The sequence below is a fragment of the Cadophora gregata genome (assembly GCF_030347475.1).
Source record: "Cadophora gregata isolate MNR1 chromosome Unknown scaffold_9, whole genome shotgun sequence".
In the NCBI taxonomy this organism is placed as follows: domain Eukaryota; kingdom Fungi; phylum Ascomycota; class Leotiomycetes; order Helotiales; family Ploettnerulaceae; genus Cadophora; species Cadophora gregata.
The window spans coordinates 2,071,727-2,090,430 of NW_026695932.1; the positions used below are offsets into that span (position 1 = coordinate 2,071,727).

Genomic DNA, 18,704 nt, shown 5'->3' on the forward strand with positions numbered 1-18,704 from the left:
GCCATTTAAGATCGGCGATAATGCCAATGACAGACTTACTGGGATATTTTGAATTGGATTGCCGTTGTGGAACATGGGATTTCAGCGGATTTATCTCCAGAGCAAGATCCGACGATCCTGGTAGAGGACGAGGCGGCGTTTCGGCGTCTAAATGATTCACAAGCCAAGGATCCCTCGCCGACTACGTAACGAACAGTCAAGAGGAAGCTTGTCTCTCATCAGCACATTGCAGAAACCATGTCTACTCCCGGCAAGTCTTTAAAATCACTCGACCACATCGGATTCATGCGAGAAGCTCTAGAGCTGGCACGTCAATCTCCCCCGAAACCCACGAACTATCGAGTTGGGGCTCTGCTGGTCGACAGCAATACGAACACAGTTCTCGCAACAGGCTACACACTTGAATGCGAAGGGAACACACATGCGGAACAATCTTGCTTTACCAAACTGGCCGGCCAGCACAAAATAGCCGAAGATGCACTTGGGAATGTACTGCCAAAGGGAACAGTGCTGTATACCACGGTCGAGCCTTGCTTCAAGAGATTAAGTGGGAACCTGCCTTGTGTCGAACGGATACTCAAGCTGGGAAATGCTATAAAGACAGTGTATGTTGGATTAAAGGAGCCTGAGAAGTTCGTGGGAGAGAATACTGGAAGAAAACAATTGGAAGATGCCGGCATAGAGGTGATGCTCGTTGAAGGTATGGAGAGGGAGATACTGGAGGTAGCTACGGCAGGACATATCGAAGAATCTTGAAGAGCCACCGTCGTGGACCCTCCCATGAGAGTCAGCAGCCCCATTTGGCTCTGCTTGGGATAATGTCCCAGCCCTTCCACGGCTCCAGCGTCCGTGGGTACTTCACGTTTGTACCCAGCCCACCCTGACACGCTTCTGCCGTTCCATGCTGGCATTGCGCTCTGCATGGCTCTGCAGGATGTAGGATATCTTCCGAACGAATAAATCCGTGATGACTCGCATTACCACAACTCCCGCCAAGACAAGGCTGATGGAATACCGTGGCGGACAAGCGCAGAAGGCCGTGTCCGATAGGGCCCGCCGCTACTGTGCATAATGTCGTCACAATATAATATTGCGTAAGGCTGAAGAACTACCTTAGCCTTGTGAAACGTCAGCTATTTACGAGAGACCCCTCATGCTGCATATGCTTCACATTCCACAACCATTTTCGACTCTCAATCCTCAGCATCAATAACATCCACTGCGAGCCTGACGATTGGGTATCCTCTTGCGTTGGTCGGCTTGACTTTCATTGATTGTCAGAGTGCATACTCACGATGACTCTTCTCCAAACTCTTCTCCATGTGACCAATTTCCGGAACCCCTTCCTCAGGTATGTGTAGAAATAGACACAATTTCCCCGATAACTCCTCCCTACCTGCTTATATGTCTATGCATTGTGACTGACACCTCTCAGAACACTCGTCCCCTCAATAGCGACCGCCTTCGCCATCCAAGGAGCCGTAGCAGTCCCCTCCATCCTTGCCCAATCCGAGCGCTTCTATGATCTTTGTAAGACTATTCTACCCCACCATATCTTTCAGTCATTATCACTCCTAGACTCCTTCTCCATCCGTATACCTCAATATTCCCGCTTTTCAACTCGAAAACTGAAACCGAAACTAACAAATTCTTAGCCGGCTCCCTAACTTACCTCTCGGTCACTGCCCTCTCCCTCTACTTACCCACACTCCGGGCTCGCGCAGCAGCCTCCCTTGCTGGAACAGCCAAACCAGCATTGCCATCTCTCCTCGCTGCATTCACAGGCACCGGCGGGCCTCACGGTCTAAACTGGCGCCAAGTCGTCCTCAGCACCGCAGTCTCGATCTGGGCCACCCGTCTCGGCAGCTACCTCTTCCAACGCGTGTTGGCCGACGGTCACGACTCTCGCTTTGACGAGATCAAGAAACAGCCCCCAAAATTCCTCGGAGCCTTCATAGCCCAAGCAACATGGGTCTCCCTCTGCCTGCTCCCCATCCTGGGTCTTAACAGCATCCCGCACACCCTGCTGTCCACCCTCCCTGTTCTCACACTGACCGATATCGCTGGCCTTACGCTCTTCCTGGGTGGCTTCACGTTTGAGATCCTTGCGGACAGACAGAAATCTGCTTGGTCGGCTGCTAAGAAGCGCAAGGAGCATGATGAAGAGTTCCTCACCTCGGGACTGTGGTCGAAGAGTCGGCATCCGAATTACTTCGGGGAGAGCACACTGTGGACTGGTATTGCGGTCACGGCGGCAGGAGTTCTGGGTAGTAGTGTGGGATTGAGAGGGATGGGAATGGCTGGGATGGGAGGAGTGGGAAGATTGGTTGGGATGGGAATGTGTGCTGTGAGTCCGGCTTTTGTGACATTTTTGTTGTTGAAGGTCAGTGGGGTGCCATTGAGTGAGAAGAAGTATGATAAGAGGTATGGGGATAGGAAGGACTATCAAGAGTGGAAGAAAAATACGCCAATGTTTGTGCCGAAGTTTTGATTGATACGGAAGAGAGGTGATGGATGAGGTGTACATGATATTTAGCTGAAAATGAAAACCTGCATCGAAACTCTTCTCTCAAATTCGAGTACAGTCAAACGAGGCATTGTTGAGTATCCTCTCTTTTGAAGCTACGGCATGAAATCTACTAGTAATGCCTAGTTTCTTTCGCTTCATAACTTACCTATGTATTAATTGAAAATGTAACAGTGCCATTGCTTACATTCTCTAGGCTGGGGAAGATCCACTTAAGAAAGCTGATGAGCCTGATAATGTGGGTTGAACCTCGTGGTCTGAACCCCCTTCGAAACTGCGGCAAACTGAGAGTTGGTGGGATATGTTGCTAGATTTCTCACGTCTCCTTCTGTAATGATATTGATGGTAGCAATTTATCACAAACTCTTGATTGGGGGGTTTCGACCTAGCATATTAAAGGTTGGAACAGCAAGGCATAGGAATCCGTCCAAGTCTCGCGACTCGAACAATATGAGTAGTCCATCTTGAGAATTGCTTACCCAGAGCTTCTGTACATATATCCACCTCCCGTCTTTACATTAGCTCCAACCAAGGTGCCCGGTGCCCGTTGGGACGAGTGGATCGCGAGATCATGTGATCACAGTAATGGCACCTACCTTAGGGACCTAGGTAGGTAGGATGTCCCCTCTACTACATTTTCACCGGATACTATCCGAATTCGATGAACGACGGATTAAGTCCCCTCGAATAATCAGGCATTAATTTTGGCTCATTGGAAGACTCTCGATGCTGGGAACAGTTACGATTTACTTATTCAACACGGCAGTTTCTCATTGACATCCGACCTCACTAGATCACAACGGTGCAGGCCTCTGCACTGTATCAGTGCAGTGCGCCTCTATACCAAAGGCCTTTGCTTCATGGTGCATCTAGATATCACGCGCGCAACATATTGTCCATCAAGAATCAAGGACAATGGCTCTACGTCTTGGGACCACTCTGTATGGGAGCAAGTACTCATTTCGTCTGGTTGGAAAACTTGGTGATAAGACTGTTTTCAGCTCTGTATTCAAGGCAGAGGTCTTACCTGGCGTTCAAACTCTTCTTCCAAAAAGTCGATGGTACGCCTGAAAACTCAGCTGTATGTCCCTATAGGATTCTGTACTGATTCTCGTACCAGGGCGGTTGTGAAAAGTGCTGATCCTGAAAATCAGACTCAGGTGGACTGCCTCCTCAAGGAGTACAAGTACTACAAAAAGCCTTCTATGGAAAGGTCAAGCAACTTTCGAAATTTGTGTGACATTATCAACAACCCTACATGTTGGACGGCCCAGAATCCCTTCTGTTTAGCCTTTGAATGGATGGACACGACTCTGGGAGAGGTTCCTCTCGCGGAATATATGAACGATCCCGTATTAGTCGCGAATATTGTCAAGGTATGCTTGCAAGCATTTGTCGAGTTAGAAAAAGAGCACCTTGTTTACTCAGGTATGTTATCCAACCCCAGAGGTTATGTCGCCATCCACTAAGCAGAGCAGACTTGAAACCTGCGAGTATTCTTATATCTATGTTTGGCGGGTTGTATAAAGTCAAAATCGGAGACTTGGGGCTAGGTACGAAATAAACATTACAATATTGGGTGACTCTAATTTTCTGTAGCGGGGCCAGAGGGCAGCAATCAGGGCTGGGTTCAGCCAGAAGCATTTCGTGCTCCTGAGGTCTGGACAAGGGTGAACTGTCTTTGTAAAGCCGATGTTTGGTCTCTCGCTGCGATGGTTAGTTGCCAGCCTCTTATTCTTACCCAAGCTAAAGAATGAAGTTATTACAACGATTTGATAGCAATATCCTGGGCAATGCCGACAACATTGACAAAACGCATATTCACCCAATGGCATGATGCCTTGCGAAAATCATGCTCCTCTTCGATCCATCACATAGACTGATCCCTCCTCCTTATGATATTGATAAGACCTTACAGTCCCATTTTAAGCTAGCCCAGAATCTTACGAGAACACAAGCAAACGAGGATTCGGATGAACTACTTTTGCAAATCCCCTCATTCGAAGTGTGGGCTAATCTAGCTCTGGACGCTGGTATTCCCAAGACAGTGCTGGACGTTATACGCCTCTTGGCAGTTCCTAATCCGACGAGCAGACCTTCAGCTATGGAAGCCCTTCAATCGTCCGAATACAAGGCTCTCCAGGATGCAGCCGCCAAGGCCGGTGGGAATTAGGACAGTCTCTTCATAGATACCTATCAGGTCACTTAAGTCACGAACTCCATCATGGATTTTACTCTAGAGATTTCGATCTACAAACCACTTAAACCAATGCCACCTTTACCAGCTGTTCAACTTTCACAAGAGCTGACCTTGAGGCCACCGTCTGACGTTAATTCGGGTCCTCCGCCGACATATCCATCAAGTCCTCCGCCGGAGTCTTCTTTGTGCTCTCCATTGAGCTGCTTTTCAAGCTCCCCGCCTGCCTCTTCCTCAAATTCTCCACCAACCTCTTCGTTAAGTAGTTTGTTGGTCTCTTCAACACCATCATCGATATCTTTTCAGAATATACCATTACTCACAATGCCATCCTCTCAGCGGACCTCATCTGTTTTGTATTCGTCGCTTCAAAGTCCTCTGGGCGCTGATTCCGCAACGAATACCTCTATCTCTACCCAGACACCTCTCATCACGCCCAAATTTGCATTATCATTTCAAACTCAGTCTGCCTCTCAGCCGTGGGTCAATCATCAATTGTTCTCGCAACACTTGTCAAAGGGTTAATCCACTTCAGCATTGATCAAAACCTCCACGCACGTCTGTTATCACATCCATTGGCTTGGCTGCAGGAACATATTGAGTATCTGAGCTGCAAGCTCAACCCTCCCAAACTGTATTCAAGTACAAGTTATATGGAAGCTAGCAATCAGAGAAGGATGCACATGCCGATTGGTACAAAGAAACCAATCTCGTGTTGCGTCCGTTGAACTCAACTGACGGTAGCTGTTGAAAGAGCAGTACATTTGAAGCATGTTTATGGATCTGCTAGAAGTTGCAACTCAAACAATGCATAAGTGGTACGTTAGTCCTGCTGCTTGAATGAACAACCGTTCCTCTATTCTAACCTAAGCTTGACTAACTCCTATTTGAAGGTCATTGTTGTTTTTCTACTATAACAAGCGCCACGTGGCACGGCTCGGATCTCCCAATTTCCACTACCACAATCAGTCGTGTAACCAGGCCGTGGCTTGTGTGGACACAACTTGGTGTCCTGCCCGACGGGTTCATCACTTCAAACAAGCTCAAGTTCAACGCTCGTATCGTCGTTTCTACATTCAACACTGGAGATGAGGACGGTGCTTTTGATCCCTTCTATCTTGCCATTATGGTTGCTCTGGCTCAGCGATCGAAGAGTCGTCAGCCAAAATCTACACCCGCGTTGTTTGAGATCAGTGGATCAATTAGGAGGATTTTATCGTGTTATCAATACTCACATGTATACCTTCAGGTCTCTTTATTCGCCCCATATCATTATTTTTGGCAAGCCTCAGGCTGTTGTTACGACCCTGCGACATTTCATCGAGGACATCTCAAGCGATTACCTCCAAAACTTTGATGCACCTTGTCGCGCCAACAAAACCACTTTACATGTCAGTTAGAATTCGCTCCTGCTCCGTCTAATATCCGTCGTCCTGCATTCCATTCAAGTAGGGTGTGGTCAAGATTCGTCCAGTGCAAATATTGAGAAGTAGCGAGCCGCGATAGGAGGTGCTCAGGAGGATATCGTGAACAATGGACAGGAAATGGGTGAGGATTCCAGGGAGCATATTTCAATGTTTCTGACATGATGGAAGAATTACATATCAGGGACTTTTCTCCACATCATAAGCCGCGCATGGCACATGAAATCAAGCCCATGCTACGAGATCCCGTGCCTCTCTGCACGGATTGTGTAATAGATGTACAGTAACAGCGTCTAGCCTGTAATCAAAATACTCCTATGTGACAACAACAATTTAGTGGCCAGCACATGACAAAAGTCCATTGAAAATCTTCCATACGCACCCTTTTCAAAAGTACAGCTGCTTGTGGGTCTGGAAAAAGTGCTCTTCGCATAGTTCACTGTAGTAACCTATTTCCAGAAAAGTAGTACCAAAAATAGTAGCAAGCTGTACAGTCGGCTGATTGTTTACACAATTTGGTGCTGAGTTTTCGCTTGCCTCCGCTGCTGTTTCTGTCAGGAGATTTGCGCGCCGAGCGTTCTACTAAAATTGCCACATTCCGACACTCTAATCGGGCGGCCGAACTCTACACGAAGTCCAAGGTTGTGACTAAAGATGACACGTAAGAACTCCGCCTTTATTTTTGGTCATCTCACGCCGGAGACGAGAGAAATCCTGGAGTCGGTTCCTTCCCCAAACAAAACAATACTGTTCCCTCGAAGCGAAGACTCCCTCCCGAGGTCCAATCATCACTTGGAGATGCCACGCCAGCGGGTCGGAAGTCCAAAGCAGCCGCGTGGCGATAACCTTATTCTCACATCTTAGCGCTGGAATACTGAGTACTGTTATCATATCGTTTACAAAGCCTGGCCCATGGACAAGCCATTGACATCATGACTGTCGAAAATCATACCAGGCCATCCTTTCTTCGTCTCTTTGACGTGGTCGTCAATAAAACATGCAAAGCGATCAATCAGCGGGCTCGGTTGGCGTTTAGCATCGCCTCCGTCGTTGGCTTCTCCATGCACAGTACAATAAGAGCCTGGAGACTCCGGAAGGGAAGCTAGGCTAGGCCTGACAACGCGATATGAGATGAGATCATCGTATCCACACACCACAAACTTATCATCAAATGAGGTAGGTGGTGCTGAGTGCGGTTTGACATTAAGTGCTAGAAGTAAACAAAGCGAAGGTAAAAAAAAATTATCAAATAGTCATCATCAGATGAAATGCTTGCTGACACTTGCAGCGAGGGAGAGAGTGGCTGGCAAGTCGAAGCGAGGGAGTGATTTGACATCGCTGATCGATGCGCGGCAGAACCGGGGGTGATGATTTCACCGCTCGGCATTTGTATTTTTGGCGGTGCCGTTCGTGGTGCTTCTTATTCTTCTCGGGTCCTTCTACAGTACTGTACAGCTCTAGCTGCATCTCATCTCATCTCATCTCATCTCATCTCATCTCATCTCATCTCATCTCATCTCATCACATCACATCGTCGATGTTAAAGCGTTTCATTGTTACAGTACAGTGCATTTGACTCCACCATAAGCTCAGCTCAGCTCAGCTCCTCTTTCTATCCTCTGTGACATCCCCACCTCACTCCACTTCATGGATGGAGCTGCGAAGTTGCATAAACAGAACATAAAGCATATATTTGTGCCCAACTCCCGCCGATGGCATGTTGAAATCTCGATGCCCCTTTTACCTTTACCCTTTCCTCCTTCGGGCTCCCTTGCCATCCGAGAGGTCCGAGAAGCAAACGGCGGCTTTTGACTGGCCATGCACCCGTTCCGCTCCTAGCGAGGCCAATCGTCGCCCCCTTTCCCTGTCCCTCAGTCCCTGTCCCTCAGTCCCTGTCCCGGCTGCTGGGCTTTCGGTGGGCCCACTATCTGCAGATGCAATTTGCGAACAGCGACGGACTCCGCAGAGTGAAAGAGAGAAAAAAATAAGCTTGATCCTGCCCTGGGGCACGCCAAAGCCCAGCCGCCCGATGGCCCAGCCAGGCGTTGAACGGTGCCTGTGCCTGTGCCTGTAAAACACTCGAGAAAAACACCCTAGAAAATTTGATTACGGCCTTGTCGGTTCGGCTTTCGCTGCCTGTCCTGTCCTGTCCTGCCCTGCCCTGCCCTGTCCTGCCCGGCGTTTAGTCGAGACTGAGTGGAATGAAGGGAGCTGTGCTGTGCTGTGCTGTAAGCCTGTAACTGTGCTTGCTGGGCACGGCTCTGATCGACTGCCTGTCCTGCCCTGCCCTGCCCTGCCCTGCCCTGCCCTGCCCTGCCTTGCCCGGCCTCTCCCCTCTGCTGCGGATGCACCGGCGATTACACATTTCAACGGGGGTTGATCCTTTGATTTCACTACCCTTTGCTCCTGTTCCCGTCTTACTCATCTTATTTCGTCTCCCCCGACCTGCTACCTTTCTTTCTTCCCTCCCTCTCCCTCTCCCTCTCCCTCTCCCTCTCCCTCTCCCTCTTCCCTCCTTTGCTACCTCGCCTCCGTGTTCCATCCAGACGTCGTCGACTCCGAGCTTGGTTTGGGCATTGCAAGAAGGAAGTGCGTGCGTGCGTGCATTCGTGTGTGAGAACGAAGAAAGGTTGCCCGTCGCTGGAGCTGCATATCGTGTAACTGCTTCATCTGGCCCGCCACCACCGACCGATTGAGAAATCCAAACGCGCTTTCCTCGCGACGACCACCTGTACCCTGCGACTGCAACTGCAACTGCATTTATCGACAACACCACTCCAGATATTGTTCGCAGGATTACAGTCTGGTATGTGCCCATATCTCTTACATCCTATGAACCCTATAATGGGGCCCAATTGCCTTGTTCTTGCTTGAGACGCAAGCTCGAATCGAAACATCGAGGTCCATCCCTGAAGTGCAGCTGGATAACCTCCACCTCTGAATCGTCACTCAACTCTCTCCACACTCTACTTCCGATCCCCTCGATCTGATCTCGATCAGCCTCCTCCCTGAAGCATTAAGACTGACGAGCTTCGCACTTTACCAGACCGCTTCTCTCAATCAGAATACCTACCTCACCGCCGCATTGTAGGTTAGACGAGTCAGCTTCTATATCTCGACAACCTCTTTCCTGAATTCCTATCTTCGAACACACATTCGTACGACAATCAACAATACCAGTCTCTATTTACTTACTTAGAGTACTCATATTCCACAATTCTTCACGGACCAACATACCACCTGGACACTCCTGGTCAACAGTCCACCCGGGTCAATGAACACAATGCCTCAAAGACTTCCACGAAATCCGTTTGCTAGTTCTCCCAGCTCTACGGTTGTTATACCGTCCTCTGATCGACCCGCCAGCCGAAGACCATCAACCTCCAAGGCCAATAGGTTGACTCAATTCTTCTCCTCCTCACCCAAGAGCAAAGAGCAGCAGACTGCTCAGGCAGCTCTCCTACAAGCTGTTGCAGCTCAGCAACAGCATCTGCTCAACAACCCTTCTCCATCGATCAGCCCTCCTTCTCTGTCCTTACCCACGATATCCTTGTCAACAGCAAAGGCCGGCGAAGCCAACATGGACGAACCCCCTACCACTCTCTTCCAACCACCCTCTGTTGCAGAAGCAAAGCGACAGGCAAGAATCGATGCGCAATTCGGACCTCTTGGCAACCAAAGCCATAGATATGTCAGCCAATATGTGGAAGGAGAGACAATGGAACACATCCTCGACGAGCCCCCTTACTACTACCTCTTGACCACTTACATCAGTTACCTCGTCCTCATCATCTTTGGTCACGTCAGAGACTTTTTTGGAAAGCGCTTTAGACCCGAGAACTACAAGCATTTGAAATCCGCCAATGGTTACGCTGCCCTCAACAGTGATTTCGACAATTTTTACGTACGAAGATTGAAGTTGCGAATTGATGATTGCTTTGCTCGCCCAATCACAGGAGTTCCGGGAAGATACATCACATTGATGGACCGCAAGACCGACGACTTCAACAAGCATTACCAATTCACTGGCACGTATACCGAAACTCTCAACATGAGCTCATACAACTATCTCGGCTTTGCGCAGTCAGAGGGTCCTTGTGCAGACGCTGTTGAGGAGTCTATAAAGAAGTACGGCATAAGCGCTGCCAGCCCTCGCGCAGACTCTGGAACTTCGGATTTGGCTATGGAAGTTGAGGATAGAATTGCCAAGTTCGTTGGCAAGCCAGCTGCCATGGTTTTCTCCATGGGATTTGCTACCAATGCTTCCTCTTTCCCAGCTTTGGTCGGCAAAGGATGCCTCATCATTTCCGACGAATTGAACCATGCCTCGATCCGAATTGGAGCTCGTCTTTCTGGTGCAATGATCAGCTCTTTCAAGCACAACGATATGCATGACCTTGAGGCGAAGCTTCGAGAGGTCATCTCTCAAGGACAACCTAGAACCCACCGCCCCTGGAAGAAGATCTTGGTCGTAGTTGAGGGTCTGTACTCCATGGAAGGAACGATGTGCGACTTGCCAGGACTTTTGAAGCTCAAGAAACGATACAGATTCAACCTTTTCGTTGATGAAGCTCATTCCATTGGTGCCCTTGGTCCTCGCGGTCGTGGTGTTTGCGATTACTTCAACATTGATCCTGCCGAGGTCGACATCTTGATGGGAACTTTGACCAAGTCTTTCGGTGCGAACGGTGGATATGTTTGCGCCGAGAAGCACATTATCGACAAGCTCAGATCAACGAATGCTGCAACCATCTATGGCGAATCACCGACACCTCCCGTTCTCATGCAGATTCTCAGCTCCCTCAAAATCATTTCTGGCGAGATTGCTCCAGGACAAGGAGAGGAGCGTCTGCAACGTATCGCTTTCAACTCCCGTTATCTTCGCCTAGGATTGAAACGTCTCGGATTCATTGTCTACGGCCACGATGACTCCCCAATCATCCCAATCATGCTCTACAACCCAGCCAAGATGCCCGCCTTCTCCCATGAAATGCTCAGGCGAAAGATCTCCGTTGTCATCGTCGGATACCCAGCCACTCCTCTCGTTTCGTCCCGTGCTCGTTTCTGCGTTTCTGCCGCTCACAACAAGGACGACATGGACCGACTTCTCGCTGCATGTGATGAAATCGGTAATGTCCTCCAACTCAAGTTCTCAACTGGTATCGCTGGTGGTGCAGATCATCTCCCAGATGAAGTCACCCCAGAAATGGAAAAGGAGTGGCGTAGAGCGAACGGATTACAAGGTGTGATAACACCGCCGCGTTGGTCTCTGAGAGAAGTGATCGCAAATGGTGTCCAGGATGTGAAGCAGCCATTAAGGTGATCCCTGCCATGAGCGCTCTTTCAAGACTTTATGGGTGGCTTCGTAAGAGGCCGGCCGGCTTCTGTACACTACCTGTTTGCCTCCGATCGTTATATCCATGTTTCATGCGGCAGACGCGCAAGATACCCTCCACTGCCGATGTAGCCCGTTTTGTGGTTTTTGTGTGCTATTATTGGGAATAGAACACTGTTTATTCTACTCCGCTGTGTGTCTTGGGTCTTATTTTTTGAAGAATTGCGGCAATGCACACTGCATTTGCCTAGGCGTTAATACACTACGGTACCTCATTCGCTTATAGACTGTTTTCCTTGTGTGAGGGTGGGTGAAAGGAAAGAGAGAAGCAAAGCGAAATGGGGTAATTACTAATATCTTAATAAGATGAGACGAGATGATGGCAGATGGAGTTGGGCACTGGTGTTGGGCATGATGCCGGAGTTGTATATAGGGTGGCTGATGGGATTGACGGATTGTTCGTGGTGTTCAGGAGGAGATTGGGATGAGCGCTCTGTGTCTGTCTTTTTGCATGGGTGCCTTGTTGATGACTGCAAGAAGCCAGAGCTGTAGATAGACACTGTGGATGAAGAATGAGGAACTGGTTTTTCTCTGCTTGCTTGCTTGCTTGCTCACCTGCTCGTACTCCTCCTTTGTGACATCTCTCATTCCTCCTCAGCTGCCTGCCTGCCTCCTTTCCTCTGGCAGACTGATCTCTATATAGAGCACTCGCTGGGTTCTCTTCAACCGAGAGGACTCCTACTTCTTGAAACTAACCATGTCCAAGACCTGGATTGAATAGGAATAGATGCTCAATGGTCAGTAACAACAGTACTTGGATTGGCAGTATCGACGATGATGCTTGCAATACCATCACTCCAACCAACGACCAAAAGAAAAAAACCTCGAGCGACAGACAACTGGATTGGATCACGGCAACCCGGTCACCCAAGTTCCACCTGGAGGAGGTAGATAAGTGTCGGAAGGATGGTAGGTTTGATACCGAGCTCTGTCTTCGAGGCTAGAGGAACAAACGAGGACTTTATATGGTGCAACAAGTTTGGGCAAGGGGTAGATGGGGATGGGCTACTTACCTAGGTGGGCTGTGGAAGGGTAGGGAAGTGCTGTTTATCCTCGTGGTAAGTAATTCTTCATTTTCTGGAAATGTGTCGTCGTTTATAAGTATGAAAACAGCTCCTCCCGCTCTGCTACGAGCCGCCATTTTGCAACACGGGAAACTCGGGAGCAGACAAGTGGGTGGCGTGGAGAGAGTGTGTGCAAACAGTCCGATTGAGCGAATGGATTTTGTCTCACTGACTGTCTTGCACAGCTAGACTTGTCAATATGGCTTGCGGTGTTCATATGTCCAGGTCATTTCTTCAGAGACTGCAATTTATCTTTTTGTGGACAGGATGGTGAACGTTTGAAGACGAAAAAGATTGGGATGTTGTTGACGCTGGGGATCCTAACATTTGAAACAGCGGAATTGGTAGTGTTCGCTCAAGGATAGCTATTCAATCCTGCTGGTGAGTTCCAGGCTGCTGTACGACGAGCAAGCTTCTATCAAATAATCACCTAGGTCGCGATCATCAATTAACTTGACGATATCTGGTCAGCCACTGGTGGAGGAGCCATTGCAGCATTTGAGTGAGACCCGTCTCTCCTGCAGGATTTGGGCTGTCACGTCAAGTGGTAGCTTGGAATCTCCAGCTTCACAACTTCTTGAGTCAGGTGGAAGGGAAAGATAGACGGCGACAAGAGATGTGTTGGCAGTGCGTGGAGAACGACAACAAACACTCGCTAATGCAAAGAATTGACAGAGTCATGCTGGCTGAAGTTTCCAAACATAAATGGATGTGGTTGAGTGTGGGTTGTCAAGCTACAGATTGGCGATTTCTCGCATCCACCACGTCCAGGTAATGAAATTCCCATCCAGAATTCACCATTGGCATTCATGTCATGGACATGAAACAGTGATAGTAATTTCCGGTCCTGTCCCCATATCCCGCTCAGCAACCATAAAAAATGCGGAGCTAAAACAAAGGCAATGAATGTAACCAGCTTCTGATTCTCGCCCTCTTTGTTGTCAGAGATATATGCTCAACCTATTAATCCCCAATGTCTTTGTGGCGCGATTCCGCTAGAAAATAGCACATTGAGTAGGAAGGAAGGAAGCTACGGTGTAGGGTGAAAATTCTTCCTAGTTTTTCCCTTTTCCCCACCACTGAGACTAAGCGAGCTATCAACATCCGCTTCTGTACTCACACAAAACTCCAAATTTAATGAAAATAATGCACGAGTGGGCACAGGATCAGTCTTTGATTGTTCTCGCGTTAGCAAAAATCCTTCTCGATTTCCCAAAAATTGCCAAAAAAAAAAAAAATTATTTTGAACGGAGGATGTTTGTTTTGGACAAACTGGGAATCGAACCCAGGACCATTCCCAAACTAGAAACAGGCGTGCTGCATGCTAAGGGAATATTATACCACTAAACCATATGCCCGGTTGTATTCACTTCTGTGAAGAGATGATGTGACCAGATTTGATTATTTGGGTACATACAGGGGTTAATGCATTGTAGAGAAATTGCAGTTCAAAGGGGCAGGCCTTGTTGTCAGAGGAAAGAAACGATTGTGGGCTGCATGATTCAGGGACGAAGCAGGGGTTATGCGGGTCAGGAGCCAATTATGTTGACTTGGGTGGATCTTGAGGCACCGCCCGCCGGATTTGTACAAGCGAAGTAAGTGTTTACTTCCCTTTTCATTCGTCTGACTAGAAATTTTATCTTGAGCACAGATATCGATAGATTAGGAAGGGTTTCTCATATCAATACTACAAGACCTGGAAGAATTCCACAGGATCGTCTACACAAGTACCACGACAGCAGCATTTCCTGCAAAAGAAGAAATGTGTCAAGCACTGTGACATGGTTCGCTGCACCTAGCGCCTTCGTCAGTTGATATTGATAGTAGAATGTATCCAGCATTGACAGCGAATTTTAAAAGGACAATCATTTCTCAGTGATACATGGCAAAATCATCTATAGCCTTGTGTAAGTGCATGGAAGAAGAGTCCCGTTCTTCCATTTCACTCGTATTATGTCTATACCAAGCTTCTTTCCATGCCGTATGCCAGATCAGACGAAAGTGGGTCACATCTACCGATAATGATAGAGGCATTGAACAAGATACAGATATACAATTCACAGCTCTGAGGTCCCCGAACAAATCATAGGGTTGTACGAACATATGTTGCTAGCTGTTTGTAGTCCAAACCAAGTCATGGCTTAATGCACGGCTCTGAATCCGTAGGGAAAAGTCGAGGGAAAAAAAGCTCAAAATTTAGGCATATAATAAGACTATTAGACAAAGTGAATTACAAGCGAACTTTGGACTTCTTCCTAAAGACCTATCTATCAGTCACTTGATACTGCGATTGATTCCAACTCATATCACTGTGGCATGGGAGACAGTATCCTGCAGTAGAATGACACAGCGAGTACTGGTATAAAGAATAGACTCAACCATGAGACATCGAAGAGTCTCGGAAGGTGAATCAAATTCGAGTGTCCAGACCAAGCTCCGTCTCAAATTCAACGGCCTGACAAGAAGCAGCCGACACCTGTCTCAAACTCAATGCCAACCCCAAGATAAACTTCTCCTCACTATCTGCCTACCTTCCGCATTCAGTATTCGCCACCACTATCACATTCGCGAGGCTTCGCAGCGCGAGCAATATATACCTCGGTGGCGCAACGTCACCTGCAGCATTCATGCAATGCACCTCGCTTAGTACAGTAAGGTCGCATGCGATTCTCATCAGCTGGATGGCTTTGCCTGCTGACCCAATATCTGGACTTTTAAGGTTTCTTGGAAAGCACGTGGATGAGGGGAGTACATTGGTACACAGATACACCGGTACTTGAGCGGCAAGCCTTGAGGCTGGTGTGGATTTGGGCTTGGTGGCGATATGTGGTAGCGAGAGCAGATAAGGTAAATGGCAATAGTGTCATAAAATGAAAGAGACCAGTCGCCGCGAATCAGTGGCAGGGCTGCTTGAGCGTCCGTTAACGTTTCACGGACAACGAAGTACTATCTCAAAGAAGCTGTGGCTTGGTAAATTCTCATTTGATAAGGGCATCAAACAACAAGAGCTTGAGTTTTGACTCTTTCATCTTCTAATGAATCACTTTGTTGTTCATCACTAACGACTTGGGCGAGGCATTTGACACCAACCCATGGACGATTTCCCAGGATTGCTGCCCAACTTCCGCGGCCATGCCGTGAATGCGACGAGGCTATAAAAAAAACGATGATTCAGGTTATCAGCATGCTAGACAGGAAACAAGATGATGAATTACTCGGACAAACGTGCGGCTCTGCTGGTGAAACGATAAGAAAATAGGCTATACTGCACTTGCGTTGTATTGCTGCCCAATGCCTCGCGATCTTGAGGCTCTGCACTGAAGATTCCATGGGCAATCACTTGTTGTCACTTTGTACTCGGTGACCAGGCTGCACATTCCACAACCAAACCAGGCGGGCGTAGACCAACACACCTTTCGACACAAGAAAAGAAATATCTCACGATTTTATGAGAAAGCATCCTCGCACAACAGAAACATTATGCGGGATGTAACCTTGTACAACTCGCAGGTAGTCCTGTGCGACGTACGCGGACGATTCCTGCATCTCTTCCGTCCCACAACACCCTACCATAGCGGTATCCGAGTGCCACAAACATTTTGATATCGTTTGGCTAGACTCGGGACGATCCCATACATCGTGTAACCATTGCGCCCTGCTTTGGCCATGGTGTACTGCAAGACTTTGCAACTGGAAGACCCCTGGTTGTGATTCATGAGCTTTCATATCTCAAGTTTCTTGTCAACCACTCAGAGAAAGTGGTACGTCTGCCGGGATGGACGGTGGCCAGCTGCATAGTGATAGCCCGAGATAGTGGTGATTGGACAGCCCTGCATTTGGACTTGAGGATTTGGGACGGGAGCGAGGAAACATTTTGTGTGTCGACTACAAGCGGATGGACGGATGATGCGGGGTTAGTGGGTTCCTCTGTGTACTTCGCGGGAGTGCTTTGATGTTTCCTCAGGGAAAATATACAATGCCTTGTCAATCCGAGTTGTGTTGGTCGGCGAACACTGATGTGCGCCCGGCTGCGGTGCGAGGTACAGAGTTTCCAAGAATCCAAGGCATCGGAATGATGCACCGAGCTGCAGCTTGGTACAGCATCAGTGGGGCGCACACCTATGCAGGGCGTAAATCTCTCAGCCACCGAACGCAAGATGAGGTGCAGTGGTATCGTATTTTTTGTTGCCACAAAGTTGTGGTCAAGGAATAGAATCTTCACGGGACCGAATTTGTAAATACTTTTGTTGTGGCTGTTGGGCCTCGCCGGGGATGTAGCGGTAAAGCCCAGTGCGTGTTGTGATGCATGTATGTATGACGACTACAGAATTCTTTGCATAAGGCAGAACATCTGATTCTAAATAATCTGCAGCACTAGACATCGACGGTTAGAAAGGCGATGAATTGCAGAAGACTGTCGCTGCATTGTAGCACAGACTGCTGCAATTGATCGAGCAATTCCATACCAGGATTGACGATTGGAAGCAAAGTTGGCCTTCACAAAAAAGGCGCAGTGAGTATATCTTCCTGTCCTATGCTAGCCGAACAGGCCTCATGATAAGGGAAAGTCGTTGGCGGAACATTTGCCCATATTAGGATACTGGAGACCGTTATCAAGTCCTGTCGATGATCGAGTAATTGTAGCCAGCTGTACTTTTCTCGATGAGCGTGTAGCGTTCTGGGTGAAATCATGGCGGACCAATTGTGAGGTTGAAATTCGGTGAGGCAGGCAAAGGACGTGGCTCATGATTTCAACTGACCTGGGCGTAGAAGGCTGCCATAATGGCCCGCATCTGGTCGGCAAAACTGGGCGCCTTGTCTCTTGAAAGATTGCCTATCCACCACACACTATTTTTTCCACCATAACCAAGGATGAAGTGGAGAAAGACGTCCGGAACTTGACAACAGTGGGCGACGATTTTCGTCGATCGATGCCCTCTTTGATGTGAGAGTAAAGTAGTAACTGCATTACCTGACTAGAGCGAGGATTAGGTCTATTTAGGCAATGACAGGGGTTCGAATAGGCGCCTTGTGCGGACAACATATGTCAGATCTGCTCGAACCCAATTGTCCTCGATGGAGCACGGCTGAACAATGGCCATCGTCATATCAAGCTTTAAACCAGACTCGACTCATAGGCTCCAAGCTCGTAACCGCTCCTCCTGATTGTGCGGGAAGGACGGCATGGCGTATGTTAAAGAGCTGAGCGAGAGTGTTCATGCTTCTTGAAAGTGTGGATCCGTGCTGGTGCCGATATCCTGCTTCGATTGGTAAACGATAGTTAGACGAGTATGCCTTGCATGTCTCCTTTTCCATCCGCCCAGCTCGAATTCAAGACACTGGAGCCTCAATCCAGACAGGCTGCGAGTGGTTGCCTGAAAGGGCTGCATGCACAGCCTCTGGAGCTGATATGTTGCCAGAGCTGGGCGATAGACCATGGCACAACATGCTCAGGCCGACGGAAAAGACCCGTTTCAGAATCTGGAATTCAGAAGCGTGTTTGCCCTTGACAACGAGCATGAAAATAAAAGACTTCGGATAGGATAAGACGGCACAGTAGTGTATGTCTACGTGGATGTAGCCAAAGGTCGCGACGATAGGAGGAGAGGAGGAGAGGAGGAGAGGAGGAGAGGAGGAGAGGAGGAGAGGAGGAGCTTCAATGGTGGAATGGGGGAATGGGGTTGGTGCTTACTCGGTCAGGGTGAGAGCTCGCTAGTGCCAGCTGCAACTCCAGGGATGAGGCGCCGGCGAATCAGCGCTCCTAAATCCCCACCGCTCAATGGCACCCGCTGTGTCCACATTGTGAACCCCTCTATGCCCCCTCTTCGAAGGATGGCATACTAGACAAGCCACCAGCTCGATGACCGTCAACCATCATATATACTTTTGACGCTCCCACCCACACCTTCTCGCACCCCCTAACTTACGCTCGCCTCACTTTTCCAGACACCCTGAGTCTTGAAATCAGACACGATCAACAACCGAGCCTCAAGCTCCAGGATAAAAGAAGGGAAGAGCTGGCTCCGACCTAGTTAATACTTTCGTCGTCGCCCGTCGCCTTCCTTCAACTCACCACCCTCATCTAGATCCTTCCCTG

The 18,704-nt window shown here is 48.6% G+C and overlaps 5 protein-coding genes and 1 non-coding gene across 6 annotated transcripts; 5 read left to right on the forward strand and 1 right to left on the reverse strand.

The window, feature by feature from the left end:
* Positions 1-237: 237 nt before the first annotated feature.
* On the forward strand, positions 238-756 carry ONS95_014923 (uncharacterized protein; the record flags this gene model as incomplete). The annotated part of the gene is made up of 1 exon (XM_058508608.1): positions 238-756. The coding sequence occupies one exon, from the start codon at positions 238-240 to the stop codon at positions 754-756; it is 519 nt and encodes a 172-aa protein (XP_058356295.1).
* Positions 757-1,203: 447 nt separating this feature from the next.
* ONS95_014924 (uncharacterized protein) lies at positions 1,204-2,561 on the forward strand. Its single transcript, XM_058508609.1, has 3 exons — positions 1,204-1,351; positions 1,436-1,530; positions 1,656-2,561. The coding sequence occupies exons 1-3, from the start codon at positions 1,296-1,298 to the stop codon at positions 2,489-2,491; spliced, it is 987 nt and encodes a 328-aa protein (XP_058356296.1). The 5' UTR covers positions 1,204-1,295; the 3' UTR covers positions 2,492-2,561.
* A 570-nt stretch (positions 2,562-3,131) lies between these two features.
* ONS95_014925 (uncharacterized protein) lies at positions 3,132-4,308 on the forward strand. The gene is made up of 3 exons (XM_058508610.1): positions 3,132-3,588; positions 3,648-3,955; positions 4,006-4,308. Exons 1-3 carry the CDS (start codon positions 3,443-3,445, stop codon positions 4,089-4,091), a joined length of 540 nt encoding a protein of 179 aa, XP_058356297.1. The 5' UTR covers positions 3,132-3,442; the 3' UTR covers positions 4,092-4,308.
* A 71-nt stretch (positions 4,309-4,379) lies between these two features.
* ONS95_014926 (uncharacterized protein) lies at positions 4,380-4,700 on the forward strand (the record flags this gene model as incomplete). The annotated part of the gene is made up of 1 exon (XM_058508611.1): positions 4,380-4,700. The coding sequence occupies one exon, from the start codon at positions 4,380-4,382 to the stop codon at positions 4,698-4,700; it is 321 nt and encodes a 106-aa protein (XP_058356298.1).
* A 4,722-nt stretch (positions 4,701-9,422) lies between these two features.
* On the forward strand, positions 9,423-11,471 carry LCB2 (serine palmitoyltransferase component; the record flags this gene model as incomplete). The annotated part of the gene is made up of 1 exon (XM_058508612.1): positions 9,423-11,471. One exon carries the CDS (start codon positions 9,423-9,425, stop codon positions 11,469-11,471), a length of 2,049 nt encoding a protein of 682 aa, XP_058356299.1.
* A 2,400-nt stretch (positions 11,472-13,871) lies between these two features.
* ONS95_014928 lies at positions 13,872-13,965 on the reverse strand. The gene has a single exon. It is a non-coding gene; the product is annotated as a tRNA-Ala (tRNA).
* Positions 13,966-18,704: the final 4,739 nt, after the last annotated feature.